The 22329-nt window shown below is 45.7% G+C and overlaps 1 protein-coding gene across 2 annotated transcripts in view; it reads right to left on the reverse strand.

The window, feature by feature from the left end:
• Positions 1 to 22329, reverse strand: part of Auts2 (activator of transcription and developmental regulator AUTS2) — a 1096900-nt gene that overhangs the window by 77757 nt on the left and 996814 nt on the right. For both annotated transcript variants that reach the window (XM_029477062.1, XM_029477061.1), the window contains exon 6: positions 11233 to 11284. In XM_029477062.1, coding sequence (XP_029332922.1) covers positions 11233 to 11284 — 52 coding nt within the window. The remainder of the gene's footprint in view (positions 1 to 11232; positions 11285 to 22329) is intronic.

Here is a 22329-nt window from a genome sequence, read left to right on the forward strand (position 1 = left end):
GCATCCCTGGGCTGGTGGTCCTGGGTTCTATAAGAAAGCAAGCCATGAGGAACAAGCCAGTAAGCAGCACCCCTCCATGGCCTCTGCATCAGCTCCTGCCTCCAGGTTCCTGCCCGGTTTGAGTTCCTGCCCTGACTTCCTTTGGTTCCTGCCCGGTTTGAGTTCCTGCCCTGACTTCCTTTCTGTGACGGACTCTCATCTAAGAAGTATAAGTGAAATAAACCCTTTCCTCCCCAAGATATTTTTGGTTATGATGCTTCATCACAGCAATGATTACCCAAAGACAATGTCTTAATACAGATTGCACATGGATAACAACAGGATTGGAGGACCAGAGGACTGGATTGCTCCCTGATACCCAAGAGCCTGTAAAAACAAGGGCTAGAACTGTAACACTATCTGTTAATTATACCAATGGATTCTGAGTTGTAGTATTTCTGTCCTTGGAAGAAGTGGCATCCTGAACTGCCTGGAAGGCCATTGATGGTTGAGTATCTAAACCTAGTTTCAGAAGGCCTACACATGTATGATTACTAGTTTTATAGCTTTATAGCACTTAATGTTAAAGAACAAGAGTTTCCCCATAACCCACTTCTGTAAGTGATGATCCACATAGGACTTGCTAATTACCTGTACAGGAATACACCCCGCAGGAAAACTGCCTAGCCAGAAACTTTTGAAATAGTAAGAGTCCTACCTGTGGTATATATCTGGACAAGGGTGTCTCACTGGTTACAGGTGGGTCTCACCCTTTAAGAGGGCATCTTCCATTACTCTATAATGAACTCTGTGTGTCTTCTATACTATGGCTCTAGTAGTCTCCTTTAGATTCTTTCTATGGGGATCACAAAGACTTGGGAGGCAAGGGGAGTTCAGAATAAGACCTGAGTGATACTGGGAGGCTTGCCCAAGCGGAAAGTTTTGCTACATTAGGCCCCCAGAGACCCAAGATGGTGCCCCACAAGGGACTCCCTTCTTCCACTGCAGTCTGCAGGTTTCGTGGGTTTGTGGAAAATCATTTCCAGGAGGAGTGGCACACACACAGCCTCTTAGGATCTCTAAATACCAAGTGTGTGTGTGGGGGGGGGGGGGGGGGGGGGGGGGGGGGGAGGGCCTTGGAATGTCATCTCCTGGTAAATCCAGCAAAACTGGGTCAACCTTTGGGAATCATCTCAGTGTAAATGGAGGAGACAGAGGGGGCCTGGGATAAGTCATAGAGAAGGGAGAGCTGGGCTGGGGAGATGTTGGCAAGTACCTGCCTCAAAGTGTCACAAGCTGAGTTTAATCTCCTGAAAACACACACACACACACACACACACACACACACACACACACACAAATAAAAGCTGGGCATGGTGGCACAGGCTTGTGATCACAGTTCTGGGGAGGTGAAACACAGACTCCTTGGGGCCTAACTAGCCAGTCAGACTAGCCTAATCTTGGTAAGCCCTAGGTGACAGACCCTGACTCCAAAACAAAACAAAAACCAACCAACCGATCAACCGAAAAGGTAAAGTGCTTGCCCAGCAGGTATGAGGATCTGATTTGTGACCCCCAGAAGTCATACAGAGATATATGGAGTAGCGTGTCCATAATCCCAGGGCTCCTGTGGTGAGAAGAGAGGCAGAGACAGAACCCTTGAAAGCTCCTGGGCAGCTAGCCTGACCCTTGAGGTGACAAATGAGAGACCCTGTTACTGCCACATATGTGACACTCTCTAAACATACATCAGATACATCAAAGATATGCTATTCATGTTCCATTCCCAACACACACACACACACACACACACACACACACACATTGAAAAAGTACAAATTCAGGCCCAGGTTCTCCCTGGTGAATTCAAGAATTGAATTCTCTTCAAACGAGAACTGTTCCTACTTTTTAAAGCCTAGCCCGGGACAAGTAGGTAAAAATAGTTTGATGTTCACTCCGGGCTAAATAAAAGACAGCTGAGTGAAGGTTCAGGCACCATGAAATTAATAAAATCACCATCTCACCCTCTCTATTGCAGGTTCAGGAATAAATCGGGAGAAATCTGTGAGGCACAGAGCGACCTACTCAAGTGTGAAGCAATCATTTTCTCCACTGACGTCTTCCAGCGTTTTCTTCCACAGTGCATTTACGGGATTCCTAGTTCACCAAAGTTGCTTCCTAAGGCTGACCAGCACTGGCTTTTTTTTTTTTTTTGAGTCATCGAGCCCAATTCTGTTTGCTAAGTAAATTCCGGGCAAGAGTGCTCTGACTCTTGCCCAGGCAAGGCAAGGGTCTAAGGTAAGCCATAAAACAATAGTTTTATCTTATCTGAGGGACCCACCGTATTCCGGTGTGTGTGTGAGTGCCTGCATACATGTGAGTGTATGAGTGTGTGTGCACGCGGAGCCTGTGAGTGTGTATTTTTACTGCCAAAATAAAATAAATGGAATCGGCACACACATGATAACGCACTCTTTGCTAACTCATACTAATTGCCGGGCTAATTGATGTTTGTTGAACTTTCTCCGTTTCATTGAGTGATTAGGTACAAAGCTAACAGTTGACATCTGTAGGCGCTTAACTGGCGTCTGTAATTACTGTTAATGTTAAATAATTGTTAGTTAATTGGAGTGGTAACTGACTGAATGGAATCCAGATTGGGAAGCAGAAAAGAAACCTAGTTAAATAAACATACATTTTTTTTTTTTGGGGGGGGGGAGAGAAAACGTTTTGTTTTTTTTTTTTTGGTTTGAGTTTTGTTTTGTTTTGTTTTGTTTTTCCTGCAGGTGTCAGAAACTAGAAATAACCCAGAAGCCTGGGATAGCCCAAGGGCTTCCTGAATGAAGGAAACCAAGCCTGGGGCCGAACAATGTGTTAGAAAGCATCACTTAAAGAGAAGGCAACGGTTTGGGTGGCTAACCCCTCTCGCTGCAGGCCTGCAACACAGACTTGGTGTTTTAGTTGTAATAATTGCTATCATAATGGCCTATGTGAGTGTATTCCTCTCACACCCAGCCACCAGACCAATGTCTAAAGGAAACACTACATACCCACACCCACTGATGGACTGAAAGGGGCTTGTAGAACATTCAAGCTTTTCTCTGAAAACCACTGGGTATATGGGAAACGATTTCAGACAAAGGATACAGAGGTCACCCAATAAAGGAAGTGATGGGCTTTCTAGTGGGCTCAGAAATCAATCAGCGTATCTGTTTAGAAACACCCATGAAAAGAATCTAGTTTGAGGCTGGAGAGATGATGGCTCAGTCAGCAAAGTGTTTACCACAGAAGCAAACACAGCCCAGCGGTCAGATTCCCCGAGTGTGCTGAAGTGATCTACAATCCCAGCACTGGGAGGCAGAGACTGGTGGATCCTTGAGACACCATGCCTCAAAAACTACAATGGAGAGCAACTGAGAAAGATGCTGGACACAAGTGCACATATGCTCTGTATGCACTCATGGACACATGTTACATAGCAAACATTTCCCAAGTGGTCACAGGGACAGTCAGCATGGTGTGGGGGGGGGGGGCGCTGGTCTCTTCCTCCTTCCTTCTGGAAAGTGGCAAGATGGCCAATGCTGAACCCTCAAATACAACTAAGATCATGTCAGATGCTTTCAACATCTTAAAACTCAATTCTTGTGGTGGGACCTAACTCTTGCCTCTATTTCTCCAACATGTGTCCCCACACGTCCCTCAGAAGGCCATCGATAAATGTACTCAGTAAGGAGGCCGGGCTGTAGCTAAAGTGTTTATTGCACAGGTTGGAGAACCTGAGTTTGATCCTCAAACTCACACCCACAAAATCAAAAACTATTCCTGGCAGCCCACATGCACACCTGTAATCCCAGCACTAGGAAAATGAAGACAGGAGAGGGGCCCCAGCCAGCTAGCCTAATCTGAGCTCCAGTGTCAGAGAGGAAGAAAGCTGACCTCACACAATAAGGTTAAAAAAAAAAAAAATGGTCAAGGAAGCCTACTCAGCAGGACATCTGGCTTCCACATGTGTATACACACTTGTGAATCCAGAGAGAAGCACTTTCTCGCCACGTGGAATATTTCTGGTCTCTGCTGGGTAATTTTACACTCACGGGACAAGGCATCTGTTTCCCAGAATTCTCCAGGAATAATTCTATACAACGGCTTCTGTATGTGAGAGTCAGATTTCCACAGGAAGGCCAATTTCCATGACAAAGGGGGCCTGATTGCGTGCGATTTGTGGTCTGGGTGGGGAGAAGAAGGAGCTACTTCTAACTCCTTTGTCTCACATCAAGCACCAATTACCCTTCAACACCATTTAATTCTCCACATGTAAGACATTTCTATCTCTCAAAGCCCCAAGAAAGCCAGCTCTGAAGCAGCACACACACACACACACACACACACACACACATATGCATGCACACACACACAATCCCAGAGGGAGAAAAATAAAAAAATGAACAATATTCTACCTTTTCCTTATCTGGGATTTAAGAGTCGATAAAAACAGAACTAATCTGCAGAGGCTAAAACTGGCTCAGTTTCCTGGGACAAGAATCAGGTCTGGGCTTGACACAACAATCCTCCTTACACAAAATGCAAGACACCACCAGAGGCTGTAAAATGGGCTTCCTTGTGTTCATATAAAGGAATATTAAATCTAAACCACATTTCCCTCCTTAAGCTATACCACAGTCAACTGCATTATTTTTAGGTGTGGAAATGCTTTAGGAGAGGGACTTTTCTCAAGAGACAATATTGCCTTTTTGTATTCAATGTTACCTTCTTTGTATTCAAACCAAGAAATCCTTTCCCTTCAAAGCTAGCAAATACAGTTGACATTGTTGCTATTAAACAAGTTACTAGACATGAAGTTGCTTGCAATACCTTTGTTTTTTGGTTTTTGAGACAGGACCTCTGGCTGGCTTTGATCTCACTATGTAACTCATATTGCAGAAGGTGACCTTGGACTTCTGATCCTCCTGCCTCTACCACCTCTAGAGCCCTGGGATTACAGGTGTGCACCACCACGTCTGGTTTATGCAGCGCCATGAAGAGCAACCAGGACTACCAGTAAGCACTGCTCTGCTCCCATTAAGCCACACCCCCCACACCCCAGCTACATGTTTGGGTAACCAGTTTCTCCTCTCATCAACTCCTCAGATCTCAGGCAGTGATGTTGATAAAAAGCCTATTGCCCAAACACTCAACAAACCTGTATCAGTTACTTTTCTGTTGCTTTGAATTAACACCATGACCAAGGCCATGTAGAAGAGTTTATTTGGGTTTCAGGTTCTAGAAAAATGAGAGTCATCCTGTGTGGAGAGGCATGGCTGTAAGCAGCTGACTTGGTGACCAAAGCAGGAGGTTGAGAGCTCACATCCTTTTTTTTTTTTTTTTCCTTTGGGTTTTTTTTTGAGACAGGGTTTCTCTGTGTAGCCCTGGCTGTCCTGGAATTCACTCTGTAGACCAGGCTGGCCTCGAACTCAGAAATCCGCCTGCCTCTGCCTCCCGAGAGATCACATCCTTTGCCATAAGCTTCAGAGAAGACAGCCCTAACCAGAAGTGGCACTAGGTTTTTAATCTCAAAGGCCCCCAGCGATATATTTCCTGTAACAAGGCCACACCCCTTATGCCTCCCTAAAGAGTGTGACCAACTGGTGACCAAGTACTAAAATGGGTGTACTTCTCATTTAAACCACTACAGGACTTAATCCTGTGTCCCACTGGCAATTCTGTTTCCATCTGTCCACGCTCCCACTCCGCCCCAAGTCCAAGTATGTCCCTATAAACTGTAGGGGAAAACTTTGATGAGGTCCACCCAGAGCTCAGGGTGGGCATGCATTTTATTTGATAAACAACGTCCATGAGAACTCTCCATGGTTGGTCTTGGAGATGAAGTGGGAGTCTGTCTCAATAATAGATGACGGTCCTTGTTCCTTCACTTCCCTGAAGACAAGCTGTGTTCACCACAGGATTTGAAGACTTCTATCCTCTCTAGATTATTCCCCATCACCACCCTCGCAGATACCCTTAGAGACCCTCTGCTTCTCTTTAAACTAGCTCAGGGGATATTCCCTAGCAGGATCTAAGTCTACGTTGTGGGACTGTTGTATTATGGCAAACCCAAATGGAAAACAACAAAACAAACCTCCAGGTATATATAACAGGATCATCCCACATCCAGTTTAGAGTAGAGATTACCTTTGGCCTGGTAGTCATGGCAACTTACTGAGCTGAACAAGATACAGTGGTAGCTAAGCCTTATGGTAATTGTAAAAGAGCTGTTAATCCCCTTAGCAGAAAGAGGAGAGGAGGGTCAAAGGACCTCATCCAGGAGTTTAGCCATTACTCCTTCATTCCCTCCCCTCAGCTGCAAGGCATCATGGAAGATTCTAGAGTATATAGTAGACTCCACAATGCAGCTTCCACAAAGTCATCATCCATGATGGGGTGGGACTTTGTGGGGATGTAGCTGCTTTGGGGGTCACATACACTCCTGTAAATAACCCCTCACCTGGGCTTTGTAAGTAAGGCCAGTAAACTAATTAATTCCCCAAGTAGGACTTTGGTGAAATCATCCATTACTCTGGTCAGTGGTTGGTGCCCTATCTAGTGCAGACGGACCTTTAGTCACGCCACCCCAGGAGAAGTTAATGAAGCAGGGACAAAGGCAGAAAGGAGGGTGAGGAAGTCACCAGGTCAAACACACTTCTGGCATCTTTGCCCTACAGCCTGCCTTGGCTGTAGAGGAATCCTGGGAAGGGGACTCTGAGGCTAAAAGGCAGCTGTTCTCCTCTCCTGGCTGAGCCAGGACCAGGCTGGAATGGTTAGTTCTCTTCCCTTGCCTTTACAGTTTCCTTCCTTCCCCTGGTAGCTCTGCTCTATAGCAACATAACGGCTTTAAGGAGATTAGCTGTCTTGACAGGATGCATGTGTGTGTGTGTGCATGCCTACACATCTGAGCGGCCAAACTGCCAAGGAAGATCTACGGGAAGTGAGAAAGGATCATAGGGAATGGAGAGTTGGCTCAATAGTACATACAGCTCTTTAGAGGGCCTGAGTTTGAGTCCCAGAACCTACCTGAGGCAGGTCAAACTCTCCTGGAACTAACTCTACCTTCAGGTGATCTGATGCCCTCTTATGGCCTCTTTGGGCACTGCACCCATGTGCATAAACCATACACAGATAATTAAAAAGTAAATCCCTTAAAAAACAGTAATAAATATTGGCCAGATTGAATCAACTACAAAATTCCCGAGTGTGTGTGCATGTGTGTGTGTATGTGTGTCTGGTGTATGTGTGTGTGTACATATTTGCATGTGTGTGGAAGTTGCTATCAGGGGGTCTTCCTCACTGTCTATCCACTTTATTGCTGTTACTGTGTGGACGTTGTGTGTGCTTCTGAGTGTGTGTGAGTGTGCCATTTCATGGAACTGGTTCTCTACCACATCCTTTACAGGAGATTGAGGCATTGAATTCAGGTAGCTAAACCTGAATGGAAAGTGCTTTTACCCATCTCACAGGCCTTTTATTTTGGTTTTTGAGATAGGGTCTCTCATTTGCCAGAAGCTTGTCAAGTAGGCTAGGCTGGGGTCCCCGAGGAGCTCCCTGTCTCTGCCTCCCCATTGCTGGAATTGCAGGAGTTGGTCACCCCATCTGGCTTTTAACAAAGGTTTTAGGGCTCCAACTTCAGGCTCCTCATTCTTGCAAGGCAAGAACTTTACCTCCTGAGCCACCTCCCCAGCTCTTAGAAGCTCCCTTTTAAGTAAGCATAATGGGCTCTAGAAACCAGGGAATTACAGACCCTATTGTTCCCATAGCTGTTCAGCTCACAACACAGGGGCAATAAGTCAGGCAGTCTCTCTGCTTCTGTCTCAGTGGGAAAACTAATCTTTCCTTTGGCAGATGGTTGAATCACAAAGACAGAAGGATTCATAAAATTCACATGAACATCCTGTAAACATTTAAACACATCGAGATTAGATAAGGCAACCATGACCTTGATTAAAGTTGAGCTTTTTTTTTTTTTTTTTAAAGTCTACAGTGATAATCCCTCCAATTTGCAGGCTCAAACTCCACGCTTCTCTTGAAACGCTCCCCTCTCATTGGGTATGCTGTGCATATAAGCAAGCACACGCCACCTGATTAACTTGTTGTAAAACTGGAAATAAAAGGCATCAAAAGAAGCAACATTTTGGGACACCTATTCGGGTCTTACTCCACTCAATTGGACTGAGTCTACAACACAGGAACATTTAAATAAAAATCAATTGGAAAGTTCAGAAAACATATTCATCATACCCCTGTCTGTTCCAACCCATGCCTCTTGCCAATTAACTGTTTTATCCCAACTGGAGATGCTGGCCCAGAACAAGGTTTGCTTAGGATTGAAAATTCTGACCTGCAGAGCCTAAATGGCTTGTTCAAGCTCACAAGCAGAGTGATGGACTTGAGCCATGGCCCCTTGCTGTTACAGCCTGGGGCTCTGTCTCCAAGCTGAGCAGGCCAGCATCAAAGCTGCCAAGTCCTGAGCCCATGCCCCAATCAGCTTGTGAGTTTAGCACTGCCGTCCAACAGTGAAATTTTATGGACCAAATCTGCACACCCACCAGACCACCAGGCTTGGAGGCATAACCTTCCCGGCTAAGCCTGCTACTCTTGAGACCAGAAAGATTACCAGGCTCCTGCAAAGGAGAGGGGATGATATGTGGTCTTGAACATCTGGCTCTGAACTGGGCCAAGGTGGGACTACCTAACAGTCTTGTTAAAACTGTTCAGTAAGAGATAGCCTTGAAGAATTTCCCAGCTGTGTCTGCTACCTGATGTAAACCTGTCCTTTCTTGAAAAGCTTTAAACATACATATGCATACATACATGTATGCACAGACATGTATGTATGCATGTTATATATAATAAGCATATTATATATTATAGCTATACACACACATTCTTGCAGAGAACCGACTGACTTTTAGACAAGCAAGTGGACTTTTCAGAGTAACTTAAACCTGATGTAAGAGATGATGACCGCCGAAGGACCTGTCAAACATATATCCAAAAAGCACTGCAGCTCCTATCAAGAGTAACTGACAACAATGTTACCCAGTCACCTCCCCTCCTATTTTGGTAGTTGTTTTTCTGATATTTAGCAGTTTGAATACTAATGACCCTTAACAAAACTATCCCGATGCCGTCTGAGCTCCCGGCGCCCCTCATTCTCTTTCTCCTGGGAGGAGGGGCTGTGCGTACCAGGCAGTCTACTTGAGCAACACCTGTACTTGCACACTAATTCAGGCGCTTGTCATTCATGTTACCAACAGGAATTAGCATAAGGCATTAAGGGGAAACTCCAGGGGAGGAAAGAAAGGCCATTCTGATGGAAATAAGGGGCGAAGGAATAATCCGTCATCAACTAAAATGCTTATCTGTGTACGTTTCCCAAGCAAAGCTTAAGAGAAAAGCCTGTGTTGATTTTTAGTATACACAAAGAAACCTTAATCCTTTCAAGGCAACTGAAATCACCCCTCACTACTCTCAGAAAAGCAGCGAAGAAGAAAGGCACCCGGTCAGGGGCATGGCTGTTCACAGCCAAATAGATGCCACACATCACTCAGTGTAAGTAAACAAAAACAAGAATGTGGGAAGTGTTGGACTGGAGACTCGAAGGGTGGGGGTGGGATGGGGGGGGGGGGGGGGGGGGGGGGGGGGGGGGGGGGGGAGAAGAGGCAGGAAGGAGAGAGAGAAGGAACTCTTCAGCTGTTCTGTTCTGCTCCTCAGTCGCAATTAATGCCAACCTAGAGCCAGCTTAGACAGGGCCATAGCAACTTAACACAAGAAAGATGCAATACCAGGCAGTGGGCGATGTGTGTGTCGGGTTGAGGGGGTCAGAGAGTCATGGAAACTGCTTTGGGTAGGGACCTGCCATGACTCAGTTTCCTTTCCTGTTACCTTTCTTTTTTATCAAGGAGACACCTCCAAGGCCCACCGAATTCTCTCCTCTCAATAAGAGGAGCAGAAAACATTCATACATATCTACCCCTGAGGGAGATGTGTGTCAAGCACCCACATTGGCTTTTATTGTTTTGTTTTTTAGCATTATGGATTACAAATTTATACAGACTTCTCAGGCCACTAAGAAATATGATGAAATATAAAGATCATATTCAATATGACATTAATTCTGGGAGTCCTAGCAAACTTACAAGCATACAGACCTTGGGGATATCTTTAAATATAAGGCACTATTTAAAATCAAGGTAGGCTCAAGTTCAAAATAATTGAAAGGTATAAAATAACTGCGCATGGAAATGTCTCATTAACTAGAAAGCAGAAAGAAAACTGATAGAAAATGTTAACAATGAAATAAACTGCTGCACTACACTCCCATTTCACGCCGTGGGGACCTAACTCTGGGTCCAATGCTGGCCCAGTGCTCCTCCTGCACATCCTTCAAGGGGCAGAGGTTACCGCAGGCTAGCAAATCTTTATTTAGCAATCATCCTGCAAACCCCTAAGTGGGGCTCCATAGGGGGAAGGGAGAGGTGGGTTGGTATGATCTGTATCTTTCAGATGGCACACCTTTTGAAGTCAGTGCACAGAAACTCCTCTAAATTGCATTAGATCCAAGGACACTTCTGCAAAGGAAGATTCCTGAGAAACCAACCGACAGTGATTTAGGGCGAGCCTTCCCTGAGTGTGCCTCGGCACCATTAGCCTCTCTCACTCTATGGATTGAGGTTTGGAAGGAATCAATGGAGAAGTGGGTACTTAAATTCTGCCCTCTTGCTCATTTATTAACTTTACAGAGAGCCCAGAGCAGAAGAAGGCTTGGTTTATGGCTATAACGCCGTGAATATTAAATACCCCATTGGTTATTACCGTCTGAGGCGCGCGCGCGCGCACACACACACACACACACACACACACACACACTATTTATAGTGCTCTGACTGCCGGGAAGTTGATAACTAACAATCAAGACACTGTAAAACCATTCTTCTCTGTTGCAGCATCCCACGCAAAATTAACACCACCGGTCAATTCAAACGAGGAATCAGGAAATTCTTTCAAAAATGAACATTTTCCTCCTGCACCTCAAAAACCATCAGACCCCACAGTGGAGCAAAAACACAAAAAATGCTAAGACAAAAAGAACACATGGATTTTTTTTTTTCCCTCTCCTCTTTCTTCTTGGACAATGACAATGAGATGCATTTATTTATTCTTTTATAAAAGCCATCCTTTAGCGTAATAAATGGGTCTTACCTTTGTTTACAAGAACAGTGTTGAAGAGTTTTTCAGAGCTAGCATCTGAAGCCTGCAAAACAAAAAGGGGAGGGTAAGCGTTAGGACTGTCAGTGAAGGCATCAACCACAGCCTGGTCGGCTGCTATCATTTTAAATCAATCGACTATATTTTAGGAAGAATGTAAGAGTCAGTGATTTCCCCAAATCCTCCATCAGGTGGTGCTGGTTGACTGTTGCAGAAAGGCCTGCACTGCAGCTATTTGCTGGGGGAAGGAAGAAAAAAAAAATCTGATTTTCAAAATGTGTCCTTATTAGACATAATATCTGTGCAAAACATATTTCTACAAAATGGTTCACAAGGCAATTTAGCTCATTCACAAAACAATTTTCTAATTCTGTAGACGGATCGTTATTTATAATTTTTAATTTATTTATTTTTTAATTTTTGACACCGGATTTTGTTTTCCAATTTTCTTCTACAAATCAGAAATGTGTAATTTTTTTTTTTTTGACATTAAGCTTTTCCTCACCAAAGTGTCAGCCAGGATATCCAGAAACGAATTTGATTTTAAAGATGTATTTGATGATCCTGAGGTTCAGTGTTTGTCACGGTAACCAGGGCCAAACTCAGTGTTTTGGATGAGAGCTGACCCTATGTAAAACCTGGTTACTTTGCCACCTCTCATGCTTTTCAGGTACCGTGTCAGCTAGTTATTATACTGGTGTATACTGGAAGGCAATACGCCTCTTTAAACAGAAAGACTATAAAGTCAGCTTAAATTAGATACTAATGTTCTAGGGAGGGAATGGTGAGCCAGTTTGATGAAAGAGACGGTAATATTGCAGATTTACTGCCTCTTTGTAGGACTCGGAAAACAGGTAAAAATTAAGAAACCTCACTCTTCATATTTGAAGATACCTCTTCGACCTGTCAATAGTCAAACCACACTCATGCTATGTTTGACCCGTGACCCCTCTGAGAAAACTCTGACCTTTCATGTTTTATACCAAGATGCATACATTTGACAAAGCAAGGCACAGAATGTTCACTATATATGGGATAAAGAAATGTGGGGGGTAGGGCTAAGGGAACTTGGGGTGGCTTTGGGGGACAAAGAAGATATTCTGTGTAGTCTTCCAAGGCCACATTGATGGAGATGAAACATTTCTGCATATAACTGAGGGAAACGTCCCAGTTCACAAGGCCAGGGCTATAAAAACACCTAGCCTATTTTTATTATGGCTGGCTCTCATTTATTTTATTATAATCTTCCTTCTATACGGTGGTTCAGAGGATTAATAGGCTCAAGGACAAAAAATATACAAAATAAGTATTCAATTGCATTCACTTGTGAAAAATCCTACAGAGATAACCCCTCTGCTTTTGCAGTTAGAATAAAATACACACAGAGCTTTTCCTAACATCATAAGTAATGCTAAACAAAATTATATTATTATAGTAGCATTTCATAAAAATGAGCCACAAAGAAGGTCCCGTGGAGGGTGTTCAGCATTAACCAGTTCAAGAATATTAAGCTACAAAGCCTCACTGATCTGCACTGCATACACAGAGACTCGTGAATCTGAAAAAGCACACAGTGGCACCGAAGGTGTTACTATTCCCAAATCATAATGAGATTTCTAGATTTCTATGTCTTTCTAAGTCTTCCAGTCTAAAACTTGGCAATTCAAAGAGTTTTCATCGCTCTTAAAATGATGTGAAATACTCTTAGAATGGTCACTAGCAAGCCTCGGCTTCAAAACCAAAATGGAGTTAATATTTTTTGAAAGAAAGAAGAAGAAGAAGAAGAAGAAAAAAAAAAAAAAACTACACACATGCACACGAGAACAGTACTCTGTCTCTTCTGTTATTTTACAGAACTAAAATAACTGTTAAAAATGTTGAGATTTTTCTATTACAGTGAGTCTAATGGGCCTAAAGAAACCGGTTTAAAAGAAAAAAATTAACTGCTCTCCCAAAACTGCAAGAAGAGAGAGGGAGAAGCAACTTGTTAAGGCTGCATTTTGCGTGGCTCTAGGTATGGGAGCCAGAACTGGATTAGGCAGTAGGCGGCAGCCCCTGTGATTCTGTCACCTTTGTGAGCACCACTAGGCTCTGAGTATGCTCTCAAGTAGATAATGAAGTGACCCTGAGGACCTGATGATTCTGTGACCAATGGTTGTCAAGGAAATATGTCTGACGGAGATTCAAGACGCTTGGAGCAATGCCTTCTTAATGGAAGCTTTTTGAGCCCTTCAATTTACTGACATCAGTCACAAAGTGTTGAATTGTCTCCCGTGCCTTGGTTACAGTAAGGGGGTGTCTCAAAAAGGCCTCCTTTGGAAAGGCAAAAAACCACCAAAAGTACATGTGTCTCGGTGCCTTGGTTTAAAAAAAAAAATAAAAATAAAAAAGGTCCCTGGTTCTTCCATCTGGCCTCCTGGACCATCTTCATCCAAATTCTTCAAGTAAGTCTCCCAGGCAAAGTCTTGATAGGTGCTGAGTCCATGTAGCTGCTTCAACGGTCCTCAAGTAACTTTCCTTCACTCAACAAGACTGAAAAATCATCCATACAGGGTGGGCGTGATGGCTCAGCAGGTAAATAGGTTTGTTGCCAAGTGCGACAACCTCAGTTCGATCCTCCATACTCACTTAAAGGAGATCACTGATTCCTGCAAGTTTTCCTCTCATCTCCTCATATACCTTCCACATACATACGTATTTTTTTTAATCGTTTGTACATATCACTGGGCGCCTTAATCGTGGGGACATTTTCATTTCATTGCTTTTAGAATAAAAAAAAAGTGCATTTCTCTCTATAACTTGGTTCATTTCCCTAATTCTTTTTCTTTTTAAATTAGCAACAAGGACTGCAGGTGCGGTGGATCTAGTGGCAGACGCATGGATGCCTTCCCGCTTCTCTCCGGCAACCAGTACCTTTAGCCGCACAGAATTTAATATCAGTTGCCATTTCATTTCCTCACCTCGATTGGCTTTGATGAGTTTTATACACTTAGAGGCACAACCTAAAATTCCCAGACAAACAAGCTCTTTGGGGCATTTTACGGCAGGGTGGGTACTATTTGCCTTTTATGTCAATACTTTTTATGGTCTAGAAGCTGTAGCTGGCGTAGAAGGAAAAGTCGGTTCAAGCAGATTGGTTAATGAAGAAAACAAATAAAAATAAAGAAATAAAAAATTCCCGCGCGCACGGGTGGGTCCCAGACGGTTGGAGCTGTACCCGGAACCCCTTAAAACTCAATTCGCTGAGGTAGCTCTCCAAAACGGCACCCGCAGGAAGAAGGTGCAAAGACAATTCTCTTAGAAACTTAGGCGCGGGTGAGTTCCTGCACCAGCTAGCTCTCCTTTGCTTCCCCGGGCTCCGCGTGCGCACAAGCGGGAGGGCGGGGACCCGGAGCTCAGTCCAAGGACAGTGACCCGTCAGCAGGCAGCCGCTCCAGGGAGCCCTTCCTAGCCCGAGCGGGCGCGGGCATTCCCAGCCTAGGAGTCCAGTGGATCTCCCTTGGGAGCTATGGGTCCACTCCCGGAGGTGGGATCGCCTCTGTTGGCTAGGGCCTCCCCCGGCAGGCACTCACGGCCGGGCCGAGCCCAGCCAGCTCAGGGAGCTAGGAAAGTACAAAGGGGAGCGGGGGAGGGGTGGGGGAGGAAGGCCAGGCCCGCCAGACGCCAGCAGCCCGCCTCCGTTACCACCCTGGCCCGGCTGTGGCCGCAACAAAAGACCCCTCGACCCCTGCCTCCTCCCCCAAAACCGCGGACGGCGGGCGAGCCAGCCACCCCACCCCATCCCCGCAACGGTGGTGGTGGTGGTGGTGGGGGGTCAACATTACCTGGTCGCCAGGGGTTCGGCGGTCTTGTCAACCCCAAGTTCATGGTTTGAGTCCTCCGTCAGGTTCTCTCCGGGTGGATCGCCACACACCACTGGGAGAGAGCAACCAAACCCCAGGGCAGAGAAAACGCCCAACTCCAGCCGGCCCGGCTAGGTCCACAAGTCTGTGTGTTTTGCTAATTCCTCTCCAAAGTCTCAAAGCTGAGGCACGCGAACCAAATCCGAACCGGATCCGCAACGGCAACAGAGCCAGCAGCAACAGCAGCACCCGGCTCCTCCACGGCAGCCGGGAGTCAACGCCGCGCGCGCACATCCAACGCAGCCAAGTCCCGGGCGGGTGGCGGGGAGATGGGGAGGGGGCCCGGCCCGCGCGCTCTCCTGGTTGCTCCTGCGGGGCGCGCGGGGAACCGGCTGGCTTAAACCAGAGGCTCAACTTGGTGCGCCCTGGGGACCTGGCAGGGCTGAAGAGCAGCGGCCCGGGAGCCGCTGCCGCGGCGCGCGGAGCTAAGAACGAGGCGGCTGCGGCGGCGACAGGACAAAGGAGACCATGTGCGGAGGGAGGGAGGAGGGAGAGGGAGGAGGAGGAGGAGGAGGGCGTACGGCGGCAGAGGCGAAAGCAGCTCCCCGGCGGCCGCCTCGGGCTCCCCAACAGCGGGTGCCGCCGGTACGGCACCGCCGCGGGCTGATCTGATGGGTCCTGGGCCCGCTGCGGCGTGGCACCAACACGCTCCGGGAGTCGCAATCTGCCGCGGGTGTTGCCCGCCTGCGGTGTGGAAAGCTGTGGTTGAAGCTGCTACGGGGCGCGCAGGACTAGCTCCGCTCCGGCCTGCCTCTCCCGCCTGTTCCTGGCTCAAGTGAACTCCATCAGGCGGCCCGCCGCCAGTGCCACCGGCTACCCGGGGCTGGATTGAGGGAGAGAAGAGGGTCCCTGGTAGTGACGCGAGGACACCCCTTTCTCCCACCCTTGCTCTCGCGCTCTGGACTTCGCTGCCCGGATTGTACCGAGCGCGCCTTACTCCTGGCGCTCGCGGCTCTCGGAGCGGGACTTCTCGGCGCGCCCAGCCGGAGCCGCCAGCCGGTGCCACCGCCCCTCCTCCGTCCCGCCCCACGTGCCCCGCCCCTCGCCGCCCCTCCTCTCCGCCCTGGCGCCCGGTTGGCCCCGCGGGGGCGCAGTCCCTGGGTGCGACACTGACAGCTGTGGCTCCCACTACATCCCGCCTCTGGTTGCCGACCAGCCCCTGGTCCCCATGGCGCCTTTCCCCCTACGGGCAAGAACCGCAACGCTCCGGTCCCTTTTGCAGTTACAGCTTCCGAGATTTGCTCTAAACCAAGTAGAGGCTACTAGGCCCGCAGCCCGGGGTTGAATTGCCTCTAGGCCAATCTCATGTGTAAAGAGCTGGTTCTGAGATGGGGGTGGAGGTCCAGATCTTGAGCACACAGTAGGTGCACAATACAACATAATCTTTGTACTGTCTGACATGGATGGGAGGTTGGGTTCCGAGTCTAGAAGAAAAAGATCTTGATCTAACCCTCATCCCACGAATCACGGTAGGTTTCACAAACTGCCTTCCCTCTGCACAGTTCCTCAAACTATCTGACTTGTGTACACATTCACACCAGCCAAGTGGTGACTGAGGCTTCCCCTTCTATGCAGCAAACATAAAGACAGGAAAAGCAAAGTCAAAGCTTCACTCCATGGATGGTAACTGTATCATCGATCACCAGGATGTCCCCTGGAGCCAGCTCAGCTAAGCTAAGCGCGTTGGGGCAGAGATGGATGGATGGATGGACGGATGGATGGATGGATGAAATCATTAATGCGGCCCTCAGTCGTTTGAGCAACTGACCTTCTACCAGAACACACAGCCCCTCTTTCCTTTTTAATTAAGTATAAGATTCTCTCTCCCTCCCTCACCACCCCTCTGAGTGTGTTACTTGTGTTCCAGTGCTCCATAGGACAGATGCCCTGGAGCTGTGAGTGGCCTGATTTGGGTGCTAGGAACCAAACCCTGGCACTTGACAAGAATAAGTACTCTTAACTACTGAGCCATCTCTCCACCGTCAACACTGAAATTCTATAATCCCAGTACTTGGACAAAAGATAGTAAATTTCAGAATGGTCTAGGGCACATGATAAAAACCTATCTTAGTACATGTTTCACCTCTATGAAGGTACTTCGCCACCACTGATGTCACTGAACTCTTAATATAAATTTAAAAAATAATTTTTTTCCCCAAGGTGCCAGAAAGAAGGCTCAGCATTGTAAAGATTGCAAAGGCATTTACCACCAAGCCTGACAACTAGAATTTCATACCTGGGACCCACACAGTGTAAAAAGAGAACTGTCCTCTGACCTCCGTAAGCATATAAATAAATACAATAAATAAATAATAAATAACTGCAATAAAAAATTTAAATTTTTCAAAAAAGAAATGGGGGTGGGTACTTGGTGTATAGCAACTTTTTGTTGTTGTTTGTTGTTGTTGTTGTGACAGGGTTTCTCTGTGTAACCCTGGCTGTCCTGGAACTCACTTTGTAGACCAGGCTGGCCTTGAATTCAGAAATCCACCTGCCTCTGCCTCCTGAGTGCTGGGGTGTACACCACCATGCCTGGCACATAGCAACATATTATAATCCCTCTAATAAAACTAATTTTGGAAATCAAAGGTCTCTTTCAAGCTTTAGCCTTCTGGAAAATACAGCAAAATGACGTTTGGGGGAAATGGATTGGTTTAACTAACCACTTAGAGGAAAGGTAGTCTGTAGCTCCAGTCTGGAGTCTCTATGTAGCCATGGGTGACCTTGATCTCCAGATCTTGTACAGCTTTGAAATTCAGCAAAGCCCCAGTCTTCCTAATTGGACACTTCATTTTGTTTAGTTTTACTGCAATGGTATCTTACTACATAGCCCAGGCAGGTCTCTACTCCTCCTTTCTCCCCAGTGATGGGATTACGGACACGTGCCACATCAGGCCCAATTCTGGAAGATTTCCAGTCCAAGGCTGGAAGACATCATGTCGTTTGTATTCCAGTAGCTTAATACACAAAATATTTCTGGCTTCTTAACATCACCTTCAGACTCTGAGCTGGTTCTAAAGACAGCAAAGCTTAGAGAGAGGTAATCCTACTAACTGTCAGTGAGGAAGCCCTGGACTCAAGCCGAGACAGGAGTTATGGGCCAGCCTGGACTACGCAAGACCTAATCAACTAAACAAATATGATCAGGCACGGACTCCAATGTCTTTCAACTGTTACATTAATTATTTCAGGAGAGTTTGTGGAATATAACCACTGGTGGGAGGGGCCGTTCGTTTCAGTGGGGTGGTCTTTGGTTAGTTACCAATGTTCCAGTAAATAACTGCATCTATGATCTTGCGGTAGCCATATTTAAACTCAGAGGGACACACACATACATTTTATTTTTTAGAGTGTAAAGTAGCACAGGCTAGCTACTTGGCATTAAAAGCAGGAGAGGGACTTGCTGTAAAGAAGGGGTTCAGTAGGATTGGGAGGAAGATCAGAGAGGGTAATGGAGATTAACATGACAAAATATATTTTATATATATATGTGTGTGTGTGTGTGTATATATATACATATATATGTGTGTGTATATATATATATACATATATGTGTATATATATATATATGAAACTGTCAAAACGTTTTTTAAAAAATAAAAGATTTCAGTCAAGTATTTTAGATAAAATTTCTAAGCAAAAGGAAAAGCCATCTTCCTCACTATATGACTCAAGTCAAATAATTTGTTTTAACCCAGAAAGCTGAGGCAGAAGGATTATAATTTTGAGGCCAGCCTGGACTATACAATGAGACCCTTTGTCAAAACAACAAAAGCAAACCAAAACAAACAGTAATTTTGAATGCATTTAGAGCAGTCATTCTCAACCTGTGGGTTGCTGACACCCTTGTAGGTGGAAGGACCCTTTCACAGGGCTTGCCAAAGACCATGGGAAAACACAGATATTTACATTATGATTCTTAACAGTAGCAAAATTATAGTTATGAAGTAGCAATGAAAGTAATGTTATGGCTAGGGTTAACACAACACGAGGAACTGTATCAAAGGGTCGCAGCATGTGGAAGGTTGAAAGCTACCACTCTGAAGACTTAAATGACTGACAATTTGAAATTGGAGACGGTATTCAGTGGGTATCACAAGTTATGAGACTTAACTTGGCCGTACGTATAGAAAATATTTCTTTACCATTCCTGCCTTGGGGTGAATGTTTTGCATTGAGAAGGTTCCACTCATCTATTTGTATTTAGCCTTGGAAACATAACGAGCTTGAAGCACGGCCCCGAAGGAGAAAAGCTGGGAGGTTCCTGATACAGTTAAAGGAAGAGGAAGCCTTTACAAAAATCCATTTGAGCCTTTAATTTTAAGTCACATAAGCAGTTTGTAAAGAGCACTGAAGGGAACTAATAACACGTGGAAGTTCCTTCTCCAGCTAGCCTTGGGTAGATGCCACTTGGTCTGGCTTTTCTTAATCTTTTTTATTTGTGGGGGAGGCAGAGGCTCATGTACCCCAGGTTGGCCTTGAACTTGCAACGTAGCTGAAGATAACCTTAAACTGAGCGGATCGATCTCCCACCACCTCTCAAGGGCTGGGATTACAGGCTTGCTCCTAGACCTGATTTATAGCTACCTGGTGACAGCACGCATGGTGGCAAGCAATTGAGGCAAATCCCCAGCCCAAGACCTGTTTGGTTTTTTTTTTTATTATTATTATTACTATTTATCTATTTATTTATTTATTTATTTTTAAGACAGGGTTTCTCTGTGTAGCTCTTATTGTCCTGAAACTCACTCAGTAGACCAGGCTGGCCTCGAACTCAGAAATCTACCTGCCTCTGCCTCCCCAGTGCTGGGATTAAAGGCATATACCACCAGTGCTCAGCTACGACCTGCTTTTTACAGTGGTCAAACAAGAGCCCCAGTGTGTGGAACCCCTCTTGCCACAGTCTACCCTTTGCTCCTGCCAGTTTCTTCCTTTCGCTTTCTTCAGCCCAGGAGACAACCACTCTTCCTGGGTCCTGGGAACTTTGTCGTGTAGGCCAGTATCTTTAAAACCCCAGACCAGGAGGCCCTCCTTTTTGTCAGCTTCAGCTGGCCCCCCAAGTCCTTCTGCCTGCACAGCCTCCATACCTTCTGAAGGGGTGGATTTTGAAATGGGAGCATCATTACTTGTCAGGCAGAAAGGAGGCTGCATGGCTCATATTCCTGTTGCTGTAAAGCAAAACCCCTCCACCTCTGTACGCCTCTGTCCCTACCATCGATCACGGCTGTAACAAGAGGGAAGTAAATAAACGGAACGGTGTTAGTTTATGGTGCATACTATTGAGATGCAGGGGGGGAATAAATATTTTCCAAGTGTGGAAGTCAAGGAAAAGAATTTTACTTTCAAACTTCGGAGTTGACTATAAACTACTAAGGGGGGAAAGGTATAAGAAAGGATGTAAAATATATCTTACTTAACCACCAAATCTACATTAAAATATTAACATTCAGAGGCTGACACCACAGAAGAAAGGCAGTGAAACTGGAAATAAATTCCATCGATACTCATGTCACCCAGCTGTCGACAGGTACCTCATCTGATTCCTTTTCATTTTATGTGTTGCTAGAGATGAAACCCTGGGTCTCGTGTATACACATCAGGCCAGCACTCTGCCACAAAGCCACATGCCCAGCCTCTCACTGGGACACTACAGGCAAGAAAAGAAGATAGGACAAACAATACACTGCACATGAAGCTGTTGCCTACTGGTCCCACGTCTGAGCCTCGACTAAAGACATTGACGTTCATACATGTATGTAATAATGTATTTCTTAAAAGGGTTTATAATGGTGTTAACACTTCTATCACTGTTGATGGAGACATATATAAACTGGGATATTCTCCTAGTTCCAGACGAGGAAAATGATTCAGGAAGTATAAGGAAGGCCTTGGCAAGGAGCCGAGGTGACAGTGTGACTTTATCTTCTGTATTCATTCCATCTCTGTCATACTCCTGGAGGAGTCGATTGTTTCTTAGTCCCAAACCCAGACATCAAAAAATAAACTCTGGGGCTCATAGCAGAGACAGAAATGCAGATATGAGAGATGGCTCTACGGGTAAGAGAAACTTCTGCTCTTAGAACAGGAGTGTGTAACTCCTGTAACTCCTGCTCCATGGGATGGTGCACCCTCTTCTGATCTCCACATGTACCTGCACTTATATGCACAGACCCACACATGAAAAAAAGAAAACAAATTGTGAAGAAAATGTATTTGCATATATACCCAAGATGATCTCAAACTGTCTATACTAACCAGACTGTCCTTCATCTCCTGACCAGAAGCTGAGTCTTCTGATCTTTTTTTTTAAAATATTTATTTATTTATTTATTATATGCAAGTACACTATAGCTGTCTTCAGACACTCCAGAAGAGAGCATCAGATTTTGTTACGGATGGTTGTGAGCCACCATGTGTTTGCTGGGATTTGAACTCAGGGCCTTTGGAAGAGCAGTCAGTGCTCTTAACCGCTGAGCCATTTCACCAGCCCCTGATCTTTTTTTTGAGACAGTGTCTCTCTATGTAGCTCAGGCTGGCCTTCACGCAAGAGCCTCCTGCTTCTTTCCCCTGAGTCCTGGGATGACAGGCATGCACAACACCTACCTCAAAATTAATTTTGATGTCTATAATCTAGAGAAGCTTCCAGATCTGAGAGGTTATAATAGACACATCTTAGTCATATTAGCACTTGTGAGGATATCTGAGGCTTGTTTACCTTGTTAGTTTTCATTGTCAGATTGACACAGTGGTCTACAGTCATCTAAGAGAAAAGCCTTCAATGAGGAGTTGCCTAGAGGAGATTGGACTAGGGGTGTGTCTGTAGGGAATTGTCTTATTAACTGATGTCAACAGGTACAGCCCTGAAGGATGCACTATCCCTAGGCAGGTGGCCCTGGATTGGCTAAAAGAGCTAACCTAAGTATAATCTTGTGAGTCAGCCTAAAAGCAAGCAAGCCAGAAAGCAGCAGTTCGGTCTTGAGTTACAACCCGGACTTCCCTCAATGACTGATCATGACCTGGAAGGGTAAGCGAAAACAAACCCTTGCCTCCTGGAAGTTGCTTTCGGTCAGAGTATTTTATCACAGTCACAGACAAGAGAGAAAGATGAAAGATGCCTGAAAGATGATCAGCATCCTGAGAAATGGTGGCTGACTGAACACTGGTCCATCTTCCCTACCACCTCCACTCA

The sequence above is a fragment of the Mus caroli genome, chromosome 5, assembly GCF_900094665.2.
Source record: "Mus caroli chromosome 5, CAROLI_EIJ_v1.1, whole genome shotgun sequence".
Classification (NCBI taxonomy): Eukaryota; Metazoa; Chordata; class Mammalia; order Rodentia; family Muridae; genus Mus; species Mus caroli.